Here is an 18,257-nt window from a genome sequence, read left to right on the forward strand (position 1 = left end):
TCCAGGATAGTTCTCATGATTCTTTCTTAAGCCTTCCCTTGACTTCTGGAGCAGGTTTGTCATTTAGACAGGTAGATACTTACACTGTTGGACCTACTACTTGTTCTTTGGAATGTCATCTCTAGAGAAAGGGCAGCAGCTGGCCACTGGTGCGTTGTATCCAAGCTTCAGTTACCTTGTCTGGGGCAGCACATGGCTGCTTTTCAAAAGTGCCTTCCAGTTTTTGCAGGATTCCAATCTTGAGCACTTTTCATCTGGTTTTCAACATCAAGAAGCTCCATCTAACAGCAGTGTAAACAACAGTGCTCACCTCCCTTGTGACCCATTGTGCACTTGTTCATGCATCCCAAATTAAAGACAGTGACAATATAGAAACTGGGGGCATTGTTTTTCTCACCTTTTGTAAAGAATTCCTCCGCAGAGGCATGGTGTGAGGCTTCAAGAACTTATTCACAATGTTTTGAACAGGAAAGCAAGTGTAAATTGTGTGCTTATTGTACTTAATAGGTGTTAATTAGGATTCTGCTTATAAGCATGTTTTCTCTCCTGGTTAGCTATATGCAGAGCCAAAAGCTTGGCAGTATGAAAGAGATCCGATACTTCGTTGAAAGCCAGCCTATTTATAAGCATGCCTGTGTGTTATGTGGTCTCTTGTTCCTCTTCCTTAAGGATATTTACTCTTTCCAAGTCCTTCTTCATAATTCCCTCATTTTGACAGCAAAATCGTTTCATAGTGGTTTAATTCTGCTGCTAGAAATAACAGGTTCCTCTTTCCAGTGGGCAGTAGGCAGCAGGAACAAATTCATTCTCAGGAGAAATAAGTGTTTCTCATTTTGGATTGATCCAAGGTGTGACAGTGAACGTGTAGGGAGCAAACAAGCTTCCATGGAGTTATTCCCTGATGGGAAGTACATCCTTATTCATTGCATTCCTTTTATGCTTTGGAGATTTGGAAGCTCCCCTTTGTAGGTAATAATCTGAGGCTTTGAGACGGGTAAGTATTGTGAGCCCTTTCTACTCAGTGAGACCATATGAGGTCATTGGGCAGAATCGTGCTGATTTTAGTAACAGTGGTGATGCAATAACTAACCCAGAAACTAGCAGACTCTACACTTACTGCCTGTGGGCAAAGAGCTGGCTGAATTAATTCTGGCTTCCCTTCATTTCCAGCTGCAGCACTGAGTTAAAGAACCTAAAATAGATTACTAGATTACCTCCCTAGAGCCGCATGTGAGTGGTCACAGTGCTTCACATGCTGCGGGTCCGGGCTGGCCCACATGTGGCATGGAGTTAGTGTGAAAAAGGTAAGACAAGCTGTTAAAGGTGGGATACAGGAGTTGTTTCTGCTTCCACCCTGCAGTTTAGCTGGAGCAGGCAGTGTGAGCCTGTGGCTGTGACACTGGGCAGAGGACTGCAGAGCTCTGAGCAGCGTTTTAACTTGTCTCCCAGCAGACTCTCAGCAAGACATTTAATCCCTTTCTGTTCCTCATCTTCCCACCTATAACAGCAGCACAAAGCTCCCTTTATCTCCAAACTCCCAGCGGTGTGTTTAGATAGCAGAGAAAACACCTGGCACAGTAAGGCCCCTTTCTCAGATAGATGCCATTATAATCCCTGTAATCGGAATCATCATCCACCTGCCGAGCAGACCTCTCCCAGCTTGGGAGTTTCCAGACTGTTTTCTCTCTCAGGACTGGTGTCTCACAGCAGTGCAGACAAGTTTTCCTATCTTCCAGGAGCTTCTGAGAGTCTAAAATTTGCACTTCTATAAAAATTCCCATTTTTATTTCCATTTTTTTAATTTTATTTCCTATCTCTATAAATCCCTTCAGGGTTCTGTTGAACAAGGATTGCAATTAAAAATAAAGGGCATGAAAATTTTTATGGAAATATCACTTTTCAACAACCAGCTCACTTTTTTTTAGGTTTTATTTTGCTGTTGGAAATACTTCAATCTGGGAGCTGATCCAAAGATGACCTTTCCCCACAGACAGTTTCAACAAATCAATATTTTTCCAGTGAAAAATATCATTGGAAAATCCTAACAGGCACTTTCTGAATGTTGTAAGGAAGACTTTGCAGGCAGAGCTCTGCCATCTAAAAGCTGGTTGCTGAGTTTACAACTAGCAATAATACAGCTCTTTTAATGGCTCCTTCTATGTCAGTGTAAGCTCTGAACTCATATAGAAGCAACTTCCTTTCAAGTCCTGCCACTTCTCACTTTGATATTTCCCCACAAAGCTGGCTATTTAACTATTAAAAAGTCAGTCACTGCAACTGGTTAGCTGTAGGGTAGTTTGATGGGGATTTTTGTTTGGGTTTCTATTGTAGCTGAGGAGGATATATGATCTCTTTTGAAATGAGCTATTAACATGATAAAGCATCTTGGGAACATACAATACCAAAGCTGATGGTTTAATCTTTGCTGGGGTATCCGAATGCTGTATTAAATGCAGGGACTGCACTAACGAGTGTTTGAGCTTTGTAGTGGTATGGCACCAGAACACAGAGCTCAAGCATAGTTACCAGATTTTTCTGTAACTGTTTCCTGAAATATGCTTTGCATTTATTATTCTGAATCAAACACAGGGATACTATTAAAATCCTGTGTTTTCCATACCTCAAAGATGGGAAATTGCAGAAAGGTTGGTGTTGCTGAGAGAGATTTTTCCTTTATTTGTCTCCCTATTAATATATGGCTCTGTGTGTGTGTATGTATATATAGACACACAAACATATACCCATATACATATACACATACACACACATGTATGTATTTTCACTCACTGTATCCATAGACCGGCCTCAGCTCTGCAGTCCTGCTTGTACAGAATCACCTGTTGGAGCTTTTCTGTGCCCACTGCTTCCCCCAGGCCATGGCTCATACTGAGCATATTGTCTGGCTTTGTCATTGCCACCTTCTTGGGCTATGGGGGAATTCTGGTTGGCAACCAAAGTTGCACAATAAGCTGCTTCTCTTTTAAGTTTAATAGAAAATAAACTTTGTTTCCACCACTCCCCCTTCCTCCTCCCAATTGTACATGAAAGAGGAGAATTTAACCCTAATTTACATGCCATTTATGATCCAAGCTTAACAAATACTGGCCTTGAATAATGCACAGATATTTAGCAGTGGTGCCTGTATGTGTCTAGAACAACTTCTTTAGGGATGTTGTGAATTCCATTACATCTTCAGCCAGGATGTCTTTTGGACAGAAAGCAGAACAGAGGCTTTCCTTCTGGAACCATGGGGCAAAACTTCTGTCGGGGTCATTCAAGAGATCATGCTGGAGGGTTTCTCATCACATTCTGCTCTGAAGCTTTGTGGTCATGTGTAAGAGAGGGCTGAAGCCTAGAAAAATGCAAATGCTTTATATCTGCACCCTTCACCACTGAGGCTTCCCTTCATTTTACATCTCAGTGTTCCCACCCACAGTCTGAAAGGAGGACTTGCTGGTAGTGCTTTCACAGGATCACTGGCCACAGTCATCAAGGGGAAAAAGAGAGTCCACATTGTCAGTTCCTGAATCTGGTTTAACAGTAACATCATGACCAATACATTTATTTGTAATGACAAGGAAGCGGCTAGAGTTTAGCAAGTCTCATGTTCATAAACTGCATTTAATTCTACCCTGTAGGTACCTTCCACTTAAGTCTGTGACATGCTTTGACATATCTTCGTTGGGTTTGAACCCTTTTTGATCACTCTTATGTCTAGTCTTAACATAAAGAATAGCCCATCACCTGTAAATCCCAGTGAGTTAAACCAGATGCAAGGGTGCTATAGCTTGACAGCTAGGAAAACAAGCATCCTCACAGAGCAAATTTGGCATTTTGGGGAAAAGCTTTTTTGGTTTATATAGTTTCTTCCTGGATTATCATTCTTTTGTAAGGCTGATGGACAGTTACTTGATGGACTTCTTGGTTTTAGTCCTCTCCAGGGATAGTGAGGTTTGGAGAATCTGGTACTTACAGTGTGGAAAAATTGCTTTTTCAGCAAGCTGTGAACTTTCTGTTCTTCTGCCTCAGTGTACCTATCTGTAAAACTGTGTGTAATGTCCTCACAGCTAGTTGGTGCTGAAGTGCTTTCAGAGCTGTGGGTAAACCGCTAATTAGTCACAGCCATTTAGTCAAAATGACTAAAGTCTGATATTTTCCCATATGCTCTATTAGTTCGGGGAAATGCCTTGAAAATTCAGTGATGTAGGTTTCCCTGGCGTATTTGCTGTTGTTTTTGTTTGATGATGGCTTTCTGTGTTGTGGTTAATACAGATGTGGCTGAGTTGTGCTCTCTGCTCCTAGTTTTTGTGAATGTTCTTTTGGTTTAAATAGTGTGAAAGAAAAATATGTGGAAATAAAGCAGGATGCAGATACTGCTGTGATCACTATTTTGTTTCAGGATGTTCTACATCATCACTCGTGGTATTGGGATTTATTTTGTCTGCACCCTCTGCCATACAGATCTATTTTATATAGACATACCAACATGCGTGTACACAAAACACACAGGCACCCCCGGTCTCTTACATTACATTGTGAAAGAGCCGTAAGGTTGAAGTGTGTTGACTCAACTATTTAATGAGGTGCAATAAATCTTGACAAGACCAGCTGGCACGAGAGTCAGCTCCTCATCTTTTTACCATTACACTCAAACGTGAACAATAGTAAAGAAACGTAACTCTTCCCCTTTTTTTTGGTGCTCAGATCTGCAGCACTGCATTGAAATCATCCACTTTCATGGACTGCAAAGCTTGGTGGGTGCTGGGCAAAATGTTAATGATGTAAAAGCTGTTTTTCCTGGTTCTTTTTCTGAAGAAGCATGTTGATCTGACAGATCGTGCTAGTGTGGTCAGCATTAATATCGCTGCAGCACGCGTGGGCCGAGTGGAGCAGCAATGTTGAGTAATGACACCCAGAACGTGTTTCAAGTCTGGCAGCGAGATGTGCTCCACCTCCTGCCTCTCCTGCCTTCACACCTCACTTTTCACCTTCTCTAGCACACTGGTCTCTAGCAGCTACCTCTCACTACCAAACCTTCACTAACTTTGCCCCTCCTCTGCTGCATGGCGCACCATGAAACCCTTTCCTCTTTCTCATTCCACCTTACGCTTTTCTCCTCCCAAGAGGCATTGCTGGCTGATTACAGCTACCATCAAGTCCGGCAAAGCTGGCTCTGTTACTGGGGTATCTTTTTTAAACACACAGGTAATGAAGCAGCTCAGACATCTAAGCATGTGGCTTGGTTCCAAAGCACCCACCTTGGCCTCCCATATAGGATTCTTTTTTAATGGACCAGATTTATTCTTGTGAAAAGCAATCTATTTAAATAATCCACTTTCTGTTTTGGGTATGTTTTATTCCTATCAATGGGATCCATTAACCTCTTTTATGTTACCAGCCCCACCACTTAATGCCAATCTATGCTTTAAAAATAATTGCTCCCAAACCAACTAGATGCCTCTGGATTCACTTGAGATTGGATTGAGATTGGATTTCACTTGCCTGAGCTTTGAAGTGTATCCCATAATGATAGCTGACATCTCCAAAAGTAGTAACTGCACCTCATTGCTTTGTGATTACAGCATTTGATGTGTGCTGGGCTCTGGTGCCTGGTGGAAGGAGATACATCCTGTAAAACAAAGTTGGACCCCCCTCTGGATGGCACAGAATGTGGCGCAGACAAGGTAATCAAAATGCTCACTAGCAGTCACTTTGTTTTTTCCAGCATTGTCTGTGGAATAATGTTTCCAAGATGTTAGGTAGTTACTTTAAACCCATATTTTATACTGATTCTGTTACAGAAACTGCTCAATTAACAGCTGGATTGGGTTAAGTCTTTCTGATTTTATGTTACGTGTATTCCAGTAGCCTCTGGAGAGCTCAGTAGTCAAGTTCTTGTGGTCCAGGCATTCTACAAACACGTCAGGAAAACCCCAGGCCTCACTCCAGGTGCAAAGAGCACCCTGTGAGTCCTTTCAGGTAGTAGGTCACTTGTGTCACATCAACGCATTGCTGCCAGTGGTGTTTCATGAGCAAGGTGGTTTTTTTCACTGTAAGTGAAATCACTGTAAGTGAAAATCACCATTCCACTAACTGGCTTCAGTGCCATAAGGGTGGGATTTACTGAGGCTCAGCTGCTGCCTCCCCTTCACCATTGCTGAGATGGGCACTGCTAGGTGGTACGTGGATCATTAATGTATGTGGTTGACTCTCCTGGTGCAGCTGATAAGTTGGTAGGCTACAAAGGAACGGGACTGGTTTGGTAACTGCCAGCCGCCTCCTTACTGTGTTTGGATTCTGGTGGTTTTTGTATATTATGTGTTTGAGGAGATAAGAAAGTGTAAAATTAAGCAGTTTGTTGCCAAAATCAAAGATTAGAGACCTTTTCTTTGCTTGCAAATAGACAATGGTGAGAAAAGCTGGCTCCTGGAAAGCATGACAAGGAAACGGAGACAAAAGATTTTTAGCTATGTGTTTTTCTAGCAACAGGAGTCCTGGTGATTCTTTCGTAAGACTGCTTAGCAGTGCTTACTGTATCATATCCTGGACAGAGCAGGAGAACAAGCCAAGTTTGCTGCTTGGTCAGGAGCCAGCACAACCTATTAGAATCAAAGGTTGTTTGGGGCTTTAGCTGTGTTAGGTCCAAAATCCCTCAATTATTTTGAACGTACTGGGAATTCTGCTGATGAAGACATTGCTTTGGGGTATAAGCTCTTGGACTCAGTCTCTATAAAGTGTAGTTTTTAAGACTTAGCACTGAGATAATTATCTGCTTTATAAAGCAAGGAGCTCCATTCAGTGATTTATTTTTTAATGATAGAATTCTCTTCAGGGGTTCATTGAGAGTGACACTTGGATTTCTGTTTCACCTCCTCCCTTTCTCTTCCACTCACCTCACTCTCACTGAAGCCTTGAACCTCTAGAAACAAAACATGGGCTTGTTATAATCCCTCAGACATCCTTTTAAGTCTACCTGTGCAGGAATGTTTGCAAGATGAGGGCTTCATTCCAGCCTGTGCTGCTAACACTATTGCATTTCAGTGGTGCCGAGCTGGGGAATGTGTCAGCAAAACTCCCATCCCTGAGCACGTTGATGGAGACTGGAGCATGTGGAGTCAGTGGAGCATGTGCAGCAGGACCTGTGGCACAGGAGTGCGGTTCAGACAGCGGAAATGCGACAATCCCCCGTAAGTCTTCACTTCATGCTGATTGCATTTTGCAGGTAGTGCTTAGACAATTGTTGCTGCATGAGTAGAGGGAGGAATTTGGCAGCAGAGCCAAATGGGAGCTTTCTTGTTCACAAGCAACAGGGATCAGGTCAAAATCCTGAAGTGACTTGGAGTGAAGTTGCTTCTGTTGAAGGGTTACCGTTGGAGGTGGCCCTTTGGGATGATTCAAACATAGATACAGTTGAATTAAAAATGGGCTGCTTAAAAGCGATGTTGTGTTTCCTCTGCAGCACTGCAGTGAACAAGGAGGGGCTGGGCTGGATCCATCAACCAAGCTGAGACAATATGTCTTAGAGATAGAGGGAGTACTGGCTCTAGGCTTGGGAAGCAATGGAGTGGCTGACAGTGATCCTCATTTCATATAGCTATGTTGATAAAGCATGTCAAGGTATTCTGTTGGTTGGGATGTGCTGCATAGGAAAAAGAAAGTTTCCTGCACACAGAATGCAGTGGATGCTGTTTAAGTCCTGCACAGTCACCACAGATAAGTCTATGCTCTCTGCTTGAGCTTTGACTTTTTTTCTGATGCAGGAAGGAATAAAAGTGTTATTTCCCATGTGCCATCCTTCATCCCCCACATCAGTTGAGGCACATCTGGAAATCTTTTCTTATGGGAGGCCTGAAGAGGTTTACTGTGGTGGCTATTTAACTGACCACCCCTGTTTGTGTACATTCTAACTTCTCAGTGAGTAAGGGTGCTCACAATCTTGAGAGCAGTCCTCCAAGTTCTGTATCTCTAACTTTATTCATATTTGAAGGTTTTCTCCACACACAAAGCACAGGAAACTTTTCTTTTTAAATAGGGGCTGAAATCCTGGCTAGCAACATAGTCACTTTGAAGAAATGCCTAGATGATGGATGTCTGCTGAGCCCTATTCATGTGAAGGGGATATATTTGTTTATTTCTCTCCTTAAATAACACTTAACAGCAATTGCACGTCTACAGTGTCCAGGCTTGATTTTTACCAGCTCATTTTCCTGAACAAGGGGCTGAGCTGGTTTCTTTGCTGTCAGCTACATAAAGTCTCTTTAACCACATTGCTGACCAAACCTAAATCCATTCATCATCGTTCCTTAAATTACAGGAAATGCTCCCTCCAAGATTGCACACTGATTTTAAAATTCTCTTTCTCATATACATTCTTGGCTGGGGATACACACGTGATCTTCTTTCACTTCAGATTCCTGGCATCAGCCCACTTCTGCAGCTGGTTTATTCACTGTCCAAAAATATTGGCTAAGGGATTTATCTTTTATTTCATATATATTTGGTCTCTGGCTTTTTGTTTTTTGCTTTTCTAGCTGGAATCTCTGCTCCTGCCAGCTGACTTGTGAGCCTGTGGGACTATCAGTATTTTTAAACCAGTTGCTTCACTGTTTGATTTGGTTTTTCCTCTCTGTAATTGCTCTCAGTATTTGCTTGCATTGCCTCCAAATGGTTGTAAGGCAGTGTGTCGTGAGCCAGTTTGCACGTGCAGACTTTGGTGTTGTACTGCCTTTTGGTCTTGTCTAGGCTTTGAGCTATTGTTGTACAGTGGGATTGAAGAGAAAAAACACTGGCTTAAAAAAAGGAGCAGGGTGAAATCTCCACCCCTTCTCCAGTCCCCTCTTGTCATGTGAAAGGGTCACGGTAGTAGAAATGGGCTTTGATTTCTTCAGCTGCATTGGTGGGTGGATTCTCTTGGCATAAATACAGTGAAAGATAGGCTGTGGAGTTGTCTACCAGGAGATCTCACACAGTCACTGTTCCAGGCATGTGTCAGGGTGGGATTGAATTTATTGGAAATCCCAGGCAGTGCTAAAGCCCATGTCATACAGGGCTTGGGATCTGGAATGACAGGGGTCTGTCCCTTCAGGTTCTTTTGCAGAATCTGATAGAGATGCTACCCAAAGTCTTGGTCTCAGCATTTGGAAAGGTGGAAGGGACACAAAGCCACATAAATGGAATGAAGCAGGAAAGAAAGATGTATGAACAAGAGCTGGGTAACCATTTGTGAGAGACCAGAGAGTGTGACTGACACTGTTTTTCTTCATCTTGCATGATGAAAACCCTCAGTATCCTGTTTAAATGTGCCAAGAGACCTGTAAATACTGAAATATGATTTCAGAGGTCAGTTAAGTGTGACAAATTCTGGAGAGTATCAAAAAGTAGGTGAAGAAATTACCTGTTAGGATGTCCAAGACTTCTGTTTACTTGGGTTTTTTGTTTGTGCTTGGTTTGGTTTATCTTGCAAACAAAACACAGGCTATTGTTGAGAGCTTGAGGTTTTACTTCTTCTCCAGGGAATCATAAATAGGAATAAATAGATTTTGCAGGTGCTTAATCCCAATGTTGGATTAGTTGCCTTTCCTGCATAAGCATTCAAAAGGTCTTGCGGAGCCAGCATCTGCTTTTCCACAGACCAACAATCTAGATTTCATCTCACAAGTGTCCCATCTGAAGATGCAGTTGTAATTGCTGGTAAGGGTATTACAAAACCAAAATTATCTTATTATTATGGAATGGGTTGCCCAGGTAAGCTGTGAATGCTCCATCCCAGGCAGTGTTCAAGGCCAGGTTGGACGAGACCTTGAGTAATATGGTTTAGAGCGAGGTGTCCTTGCCCATGGCAGGGGGGTTGGAACTTGATGATCTATCTTAAGGTCCTTTCCAACCCTAACTATTCTGTGATTCTATGATTCTATGTTTAATAACCGAATGTGTAAAATGTCATGGTTTTCCTGGAGGGAGATTATCTGCTGCACAGATTTGTTTCTGGACACCCTACTTACAGTACAGGTTATAGCTTCTTATTTGCTCTTTTCATTTCAAACTGCTGAAGACAGAACCTCAGAGAATGAGTGCTGAAGAGACATTTGCTGTGTGTCCTTTGTTAAGAGTGTTTTGAGGCAGGGTGAAAGCAAACGGTAGGAGGAGAAAGGCAAGACATTAAGGGTTGCCTGCCTCTGCCTTAGGTATTTAGTGTGATCCTGGGCACATGAATGTCACCTTGGTGCCTCTAGGCAGTTGTCCCACATTGCAGGAAAAGTTAGAGCTCAGGCTTGATGTCACAACAGAACCCAAAGTTTGGGAGTGCCTTACTTCAAGTCCTGTTCTGAAACTGCTGGTACATACACATGCACGTATTCTGTCTGCTTTTTCTTGGTCATTTGCTTGCTCCATCTGATAATAGCTTAGGATAGGAATGAATTGCTTCTGAAATCAAAGAAGAAACTCAGGTCAGCAGTGCAGAATTAGTCACACCCCTCGGTTCATGACCAGAATACAAACCGTTAAGCTCTTTATATCTTCTAAGAAGGCTGCTTAGTGCCCACAGATGAACAATATTTTGGATTACCTCTTATCTGAAGTGTATCTGTAGGCAGCTCCTATCGTTGATCTATATGGCATACTACAAAAGAGCATGCTTCTGAAGTACTCCAGGGCATGTGTTGTGGTAAGCCAATTATAGATCCAAAATGGAGCTTGAATAATTTTCTGTCAGAGCCCCTGAGAGCAGGATTTACCCTCCAACAAGGAACATCTGAGAGGAAGGATCCTTCCTGCTGTTTCACGAGTTGCCTTAGGCAGAGAAAATGAGGTAAAGGTGTTCCAGTGGGAATGTGTGCTGTTCCTGCTGACTGGTTTGGTTTTCCTACAATAGCCCAGGGCCAGGAGGGAAGAACTGCCGGGGAGCCAGCGTGGAGCACACTGTGTGTGAGAACTTACCCTGCCCTAAGGGTGTGCCAAGCTTCAGGGACCAACAGTGTCAGGCCCATGACAGATACACCAACAAGAAGAAAAGTCTCCTGACAGCTGTCATTGTTGATGGTAAGTTTTTTCTGTACTTCCTTGCTGATGTTTCACTGCAGCTTCTCAGCCCCTCTTGATTTCATCTGCAAGACTCCCATTTGCTGGTGAGAAGCCTACAGTATGTTCCCCCCAGCTACAACTGAAAGACTTGCTACAACTGTTCTGGTGCTGCTTTGCTGTTCTTTTAGCCTTCTTAACTGAAGATACAGAGCTGTTAGTTCTTTGCTCCTCTTTTCGTAATGTTGGTGGAGAAGTGCCTTGACTTGATCCCTAGTCTGAACAGGCAGGTATTTGGGAATGGGTGTTTAAATTAATTTGGAACTGAAAAAAAAGAAGGATTCCCTGGGATATCTCAGTGTGTGTCAGTTCTGGGCATTTCAGGATGAATGCCTATCCTACCTACATTCCTTTAATGCTTCCTTTGCTAGATCTTGCTCTTCATCTACTATTACTTCAAATGCTGGGGGCATCTGAAAAAGGATTGTAATAATGTTCCTTCTGCAGAAGCAAACATATTTTGCTGCACTCCGCTGAAAAACAGACAAGTCTTGTTTCATTTGGTCACCTTAAAGACATGCTTGAACAGAGGAGGGTGGTGTTGGAACTGATACCAGAAGACCAGACATGGGATAAACCCTTTCCTGTGCTAGCACTGACAAGTTAGGTCTGATGCCAGGCCAATCATACAGAGATCATTTCAGTTCCTATAGCAGACCATCCAAGAGCACAGTTCCTTCAGATGCCCCAGGAGACAGGCTGGTTTTGCTCGCTATTCCCCTCGCTCCCCTCCCCAAATAGTTTTGCTGTCTGAATACACAATGCAGAGCTACTTCCCTGGCTAATTTCAGAACTATTCTGTTCAGTCTGCAAGTGATGTCAAAATCCAGCCTCTGCAAATTTGCCTTGCATCAGACACAAGGCAGGAGTTTGAACATCCACAGGCTATGTATGTAATTCCTGTGTCAAGCAAACTGGGCTGAGTGCAGCTCAGCTTCACATCCTGCTTGCAGGTTTTTTATTGCATTGGAAACTTAGAAAAGGCCTATGCCACTTAGCTCAATGTATTGGCAATACTCTCTTATGTGTGATGAGTGGAGGTACTTGGCAATGCAGAACAAAACATGTTTCAATTTGAATGTCTATAGGTTCTTACTTGGATGAAGTCTGTGCGTAGCAGAGTCAGTTCCAAAGGAAAACCATTATATTTGACTAAATATCTGTTACTTAAATGTATGACAAATGCACTCAGCAAACCCTGACATCTGCTGTATCCTACTGGTTAATAATACAAGTCTTTGAAAAAGCTTTTTTACTTAACTCCTTCTCTAGCTAAACATGGTAATAGCTTTTCCAAAGTGAGGACTAAATATGTAATACAATGATTGCCATTAGCACGGATGAAAAATGCAACTTTTGTCTGCTGAGGAATACTGAGAACTTAAAGTGGTGAAACGACAGGCTTAAATTGAAAGGCTTAAGTTCCTTCAAAGAACAGATACCTTTCCAAGTCCCTTCACACAGACTGCATCACCATTGTCTCAAACACTTGTCTGTGCTGTTCTAAAGGCATTTGCTTTTGTATTTCTTTTTCCAGATAAGCCATGTGAGCTGTTCTGCTCTCCCTTGGGGAAGGATTCCCCTGTGCTGGTGACAGACAGAGTCCTCGATGGTACTCCATGTGGGCCTTATGAGACTGACCTCTGTGTACATGGCAAGTGCCAGGTGGAGTAACTTCCTCTTGTTTTATGTCTAGTGTTAAGGGTAGTCTGGGACAGCTGTGTACGTCCTAGAAGAGCAGGCATCCATGTGGGTGGCTGGGAGGCTGTCTCTGAGGTCAGAAGGCAATCCTGGGTTACAGATTGTCACTAGCTTGTTACAAGTGTTATATTGCCAGTATCATGATGCTTTGTAGGTCTACCTGCTTCCTGCCTAGGAAATGGAGGAAGCTTTTCAATACCAGTTGCTCCTTGGATCCTGCAGCTGCAGGAGCCAGTAGCTTCCCCTGTGTGTTTTTTGTTGACTGTGTTACTATATAATGCCAAGGTGAGTTACTGTAGGGGCCCATCAAAACTGTCTGAAAGGCCTGCTTCCCTTGCAGTAAGAAAAAGGTTCTCTTCTTCCCACAAAGTAGGTTTTAAACCTCTGTGCAACAGAGAATATAGGTTTAAAGGAGCAGATCCTGCAGGCTAGAGCACAAACCAAGCCAGTTTGCTTTTGTCTCTCTTCTGCATTGTCTTGCTTGGGTCACACAAAAGGCAAATCAGGGAGACTGGAGGATAGGCTTCCTTCTGCTGTACTGCAGTGGGACAGTCAGTGTGCCCCCTTGGTTGTCCCTGGATGGCCTGGCCAAACCCTGAACATGCTTGCTTCCTTCTACGCTTGGTCAGACAAGTCAAGAATGGAAATGGACTCTGTTCAAGTCTTTGGATTTGATTCCCTTTTCCTGGAGTGAAGGGGTGATGGCCTTTAACCATTGCAATGATGATTATTTCTCTCTAGCCAAACTGCATATGGAACCAAAATTAGGTGTGGGAGATCTTTTTAATGCAACTCTTTGCTGAGCAGTGAGACAGTTTGTAACACAGCACATCAAATGCTTAGGGAAGCCATCTCTTAGAACTGGTATTTCTGATCTCTTGAAAACATAGTGGAGTTGTGTATACCTATATTAACTGGAAATATAAGGTTTGGACAAGGGAAGGGAGAGAAGAAAATGTTTATTTAAAGATCATAAATTACAGGAAGTCATTTGGAATGGGTGCTTCTAGCAGCATGTTGCAGTTGGATTCAAGTTATTTGTCCCGGACGCTATGACAAGGTTTTTTCTCTCCTAGTCATGTAATGTGTTCAAAGCTTGCTTCACACATGTTAGTGATGTGAAAGACAGTTGAGTTGGCTACTGCAGCCTTGCCAGTGCTGGATTCTTCCTGGCAGTTCTTCCTCTAAGTTCATCCTCATCTAGATTTGTATCCTGTGCTAGGAGTTCCTCTTTTGAATATTAACCACTGGAACAGCTTTCTAGCATCACCCTTTACTTTCACTAACTTCACTGTAGATATGCTAGCTTGCCCTGGGGCAGAAGGCACACCAAATTTGGCATTATCTCTGATTTCTGTAAGCAGTGATGAAGAACTACCAATTCTTGTTGCTTTGAACCTTTTAGACAGGGAGATAGATGAACACAGTGTTCACCTTGGTATAAAAGAACCTTTGGGGGCATAATGCAACTTTACAAAGAGCAATGTGATGACATAAGTGAAAAATCTTTGCCTGGATTGAGTTCTGCACTGCTGCAGGACACACTTCCCACTGCTCCCTGCCAAATGCCACTGAAGAGGCATTTTTAATTCAGTCTAATTTATTCAGATGAAGGATCTGAACAGCAAGTTGCTGGGTAGCCAACACGAGTTTGATTCATTAGATGCTCTTTAATACAAAGAGCATTACATGGAGCCAGGTTCATTGTGCATCCCAAGTTACTTAATTTTCCCCTATTTTCAGCTGTGTCTGAAAAAAAGCCTCAAAAAAATCCATGACTAACCTTTATAGTAAGGCCAGCTGTGCACCTCCAGCTGTGTGCCATTGACCATTACACTGGTCTGGCAGCTTCTCTGCTCCAGACATTCAGATCAGCCACGAATGGTAAATCACACATTATGGCAATGTATGTTTTCTTCTTCCAGTGAGGAGCAGTAGCCAGCTCCCCTCCAAATGAAAACCTTTATGAGCACAGAGCTTTGGAGGTACATCACGAAAAGCAAATTGCACTCTAAGTCGGGGGCAACTGCCTTTAACTGTGCAGAGAAGTGATGACAGCTGCAGAACATTCAGTCCATTTGCATCTGGCTGAGAGAAAATGCAAAATGATCAATTCAAGCCGAGCAGATTTGAAAGCCTTGTGAACTCATTTATAATCCTCTTCTGCCTTATATAGAGCTGAGAGTTGCCATATGTGTCTGTGTACCCCATTTGCCACAGATACTCATCTAACTCCCTGCTTATTAAACCAATTTAATCAACATATTTCTTTAATTACTCTTACCCAGTGCAGACAAAGCCTGGCTACAAGCATTGCGGGGGGCCTGAAGAAGAGAATAAGTGCTGAAATCAGAGGGTGGTATTATAGTTATTTATTTTCCTGTGTAATCCTTCTAGTTAAAGGCTCTCAAAGGCAGGAATGACACATTGCCAGTGTAACAGACAAATTAGCAGTAACCATTGCCTGTGAACATCTAGTCCAGGAAATGTAATAGCTCTTTTCCCTTCAGCAGTAGATGCTCCTAAATGGAACTCATGCATCATTGTTACATGATGAATCAATGTAGAAGAACATGGCAAAGAAAAACTTGCAAGAAGAGGGAGGCTTTGAGAAGGGAAGCCTCAAAAGTAATGCCAAATGCACTTATCCTTACTATCTTCTAAGCAAACTACATGCCTTGTTCAATGTGTACACAGGTCTTTGAACTTTTCTTCTCAAAATGCACATAGTCTTCTAGCAAGGAGAATTTCTTTTCTCCTGAGACTTTGCAGAGACACAAGATCTGTAGCAGGTTGGAGAAGAAGATCAGTCTGATGGATATGAGGAGGAGGAGGGTGAATGCTCGTCTCGGCAGCCTCTCTCTTGCCTGCTCCCATAGTTTGCTTTCTCTAGCATGGAGATTGAAGTCATGGTGAAGATGGAATAGGGCAGTGCAACCTGAAGCTCAGATTGCTTTTGTCTTCCCATATTTCTCTTCAAGTGACAAGTGGCTTTCAGAGAGAGGATTCCCTGAGAGTTTTGCTCCTCCTTAAGACTCTGCTGTATGTTTCACAAGTTGAGATCTGTGGAAGCAGTGCGCTTTAGAACCTCTTATAGTTCTTCACTCTGTGCTGCTGATGTTAATATAAAACTGGCAGAAGTAGAACTAAAAAGGTGTCAGATGTCATACAGCAGTGGTGTGGGGAGAAGGCAAGCTGCTCAGCTGACTGCTGTGACGCACATGACTTTGTGCTGGCTTTTCTCAAAGGAGGATTAGTCTGAGGCTCATGATAGCACAAAAACTTTCCAGTGGGGACTACAGATTGTACTTGAGGGTGTAATCTAAGGTCTCTTTGAAAACAGAGACCTCCTGCGTAGTGCAACTGGGCTAGAGATCAAGGGCAGTCTTTGCTGTGATTTAACAATTTAAGAGGTGAAGTTGTTCTGGCTCTAACTACAGTTTTCTCATTAGCGTTTTGTCATGTCACGTCTACTTTTAACTTGTTGGTGAATCCACAGGGCATTCTGTGATGACAAGCCACATGTTAGGCAGTCCTGGCACAGCAGAGATACTATAGAACAGATTGTCATACAGTAGGAAAGGGGAACACAAACTTGAAAATGGACACATTTCCAGAGCAGTTTTTCACATGGGATAGGCAAAGTGTCAGGAGAGGGCCAGGGGTGGCAGAGGATAAATTGCAGTTGTCTACTGGACCTGATGCTGACTAACAATTTCCTACATGCTCAGTACCCACTTCTTGCATTTGATTGATACATGCACTTCTGGCTTTGCTTCCTCACTTGAGTGTTTTCCACGTATTGTTCATATTCCTGCATTGCAGACTGTGATACAAGATGTTCCAGACTGGGTAGCTTGTCTCCATACAACAGCTTGGCTTCACACTGTACTTTGATAAATTATTTAGTGTATGTGCACACAGTCCAGGAGGATTGTTTGAACTGCAGAAACCTGTTGTATAAGTACCTTTTTGTTTTTTCCAATTTCTGTTCTTAGCAGTGTAATCTGAGGCCTAGAAACAGAATCGGGGCTTTTGGTGGGGCACAGTGACAAAAACAAGCTGCTGTTGGTATCTTACTGCTTTTCTAGTGTACTTCACAGTGGGATTTGAAAAACAAAATCATGCTGGTTCTCCTTATTTTTCTTTTATGTAAACCCACAGAAAGGGTGTAATAGCCAAGTAATTGTATTATCTGTTCTGGAGGCTTTATGTTTTGCTTGTGGTTGGGGCAGCCAAGAATAATACTTGATCAGAAGGGAGATACATACAGGTATATACAAATATATCATATACTGATAAACATAGATTATTTTCAAATCCAGAACTGACATGATAGATGTCTCTTTTAAAGAATGGGTATTTGATATAAAACCCTTTGTTACCTGCAGCCCGTTGACATTTGTACAAACCAGGGCAGGGTAGGATTGGGTCAGATGAAGTTGGTTTGGAGGGATCAGAAAGGGGTAGCTACAGAAAGTGACCAGAGAACAGAAGCAAAGGAGTTCCTGTGTTGGGAAAAAGCTTTGTATTATTTGCATGTTCACTCATATAGGCTGCTCTGCTGCCAGAACAGAGGGATTCTGACACATAACCTTCAAGCTCTAAATATGAAAAAGTGGTTATCAGGAATAATTGTATCTAGCATCCCCATGAACTTCTAAGGGATCTAAACGCAAAGTCACTGGGCAAGTGTAATTGCATATCTAATCCAGATAAGATAATGCTAATCTAAGCCAAGCAGTGTCTTCTGTTCCAGCAGAGCTGCTCTCATTCAGATAAAATCTGAAGGCTCAGGAAATGACAGGAGGATATTTGCTGAACTAACTTCTACATGGACTCCAATCCATCACACAGAATTTGTTGTGGAACAAAAATAGGAGTAACATGGAGATGAACTGCTTGATTAGAGATCTAGGCTCACCCTCCTGTTCAGATCCCAACAGGAACCCAGAATCCCCCACAAGGGCTTCACAAGTCATGTGTAAAGCAAATGAATAAGAATTCGTTTGCCCTCAGATGTGAATGTCAGTTGCTCACATATGTACATTCCTGTTTCATGTGGTCCATCCCTGGAGGTATCAATGGATACTGGATATTATGGACAAAGAACTGGCAGTGTAGATGAATCTGTCATAACCAGCATGCTCTGTACATGATTAATTTGTAAAATGGCACATGTTGCATCAATATTTATATTTGATCCATTGAGACAGCTAGTTAGCTCAGCATATGGGAAGCATTACAGTTTTGTGAGCCTACAATGTCATTTCTTACACAGGGTGGGTGTATATAACAAAAAGAATTGTGTTTATGTAGCAAAACATACTCACGCAGCCTGTATCAATTGAGTTCTTGCACAGCCATTGAAAAGACAAATAAAAATACCCTTAAAAATACCCAAGCACTACAGAAAATAGTTCACACAGAAGAATCCAAATGATGTGCATTCAGAAGAGAAGAGGAGTTTTCCTATG

The 18,257-nt window shown here is 42.5% G+C and overlaps 1 protein-coding gene across 2 annotated transcripts in view; it reads left to right on the forward strand.

The window, feature by feature from the left end:
- Positions 1-18,257, forward strand: part of ADAMTS17 (ADAM metallopeptidase with thrombospondin type 1 motif 17) — a 170,255-nt gene that overhangs the window by 91,314 nt on the left and 60,684 nt on the right. For both annotated transcript variants that reach the window (XM_061371256.1, XM_061371257.1), the window contains exons 11-14: positions 5,583-5,684; positions 7,042-7,187; positions 10,874-11,040; positions 12,617-12,744. In XM_061371256.1, the coding sequence (XP_061227240.1) occupies positions 5,583-5,684; positions 7,042-7,187; positions 10,874-11,040; positions 12,617-12,744 (543 nt within the window). The remainder of the gene's footprint in view (positions 1-5,582; positions 5,685-7,041; positions 7,188-10,873; positions 11,041-12,616; positions 12,745-18,257) is intronic.

Source organism: Neopsephotus bourkii, unplaced genomic scaffold (genome assembly GCF_033783945.1).
Source record: "Neopsephotus bourkii isolate Nb327-2 ecotype Australia unplaced genomic scaffold, CSIRO-AGI_Nbou_v1 NB_1572, whole genome shotgun sequence".
Taxonomy (NCBI): Eukaryota; Metazoa; Chordata; class Aves; order Psittaciformes; family Psittacidae; genus Neopsephotus; species Neopsephotus bourkii.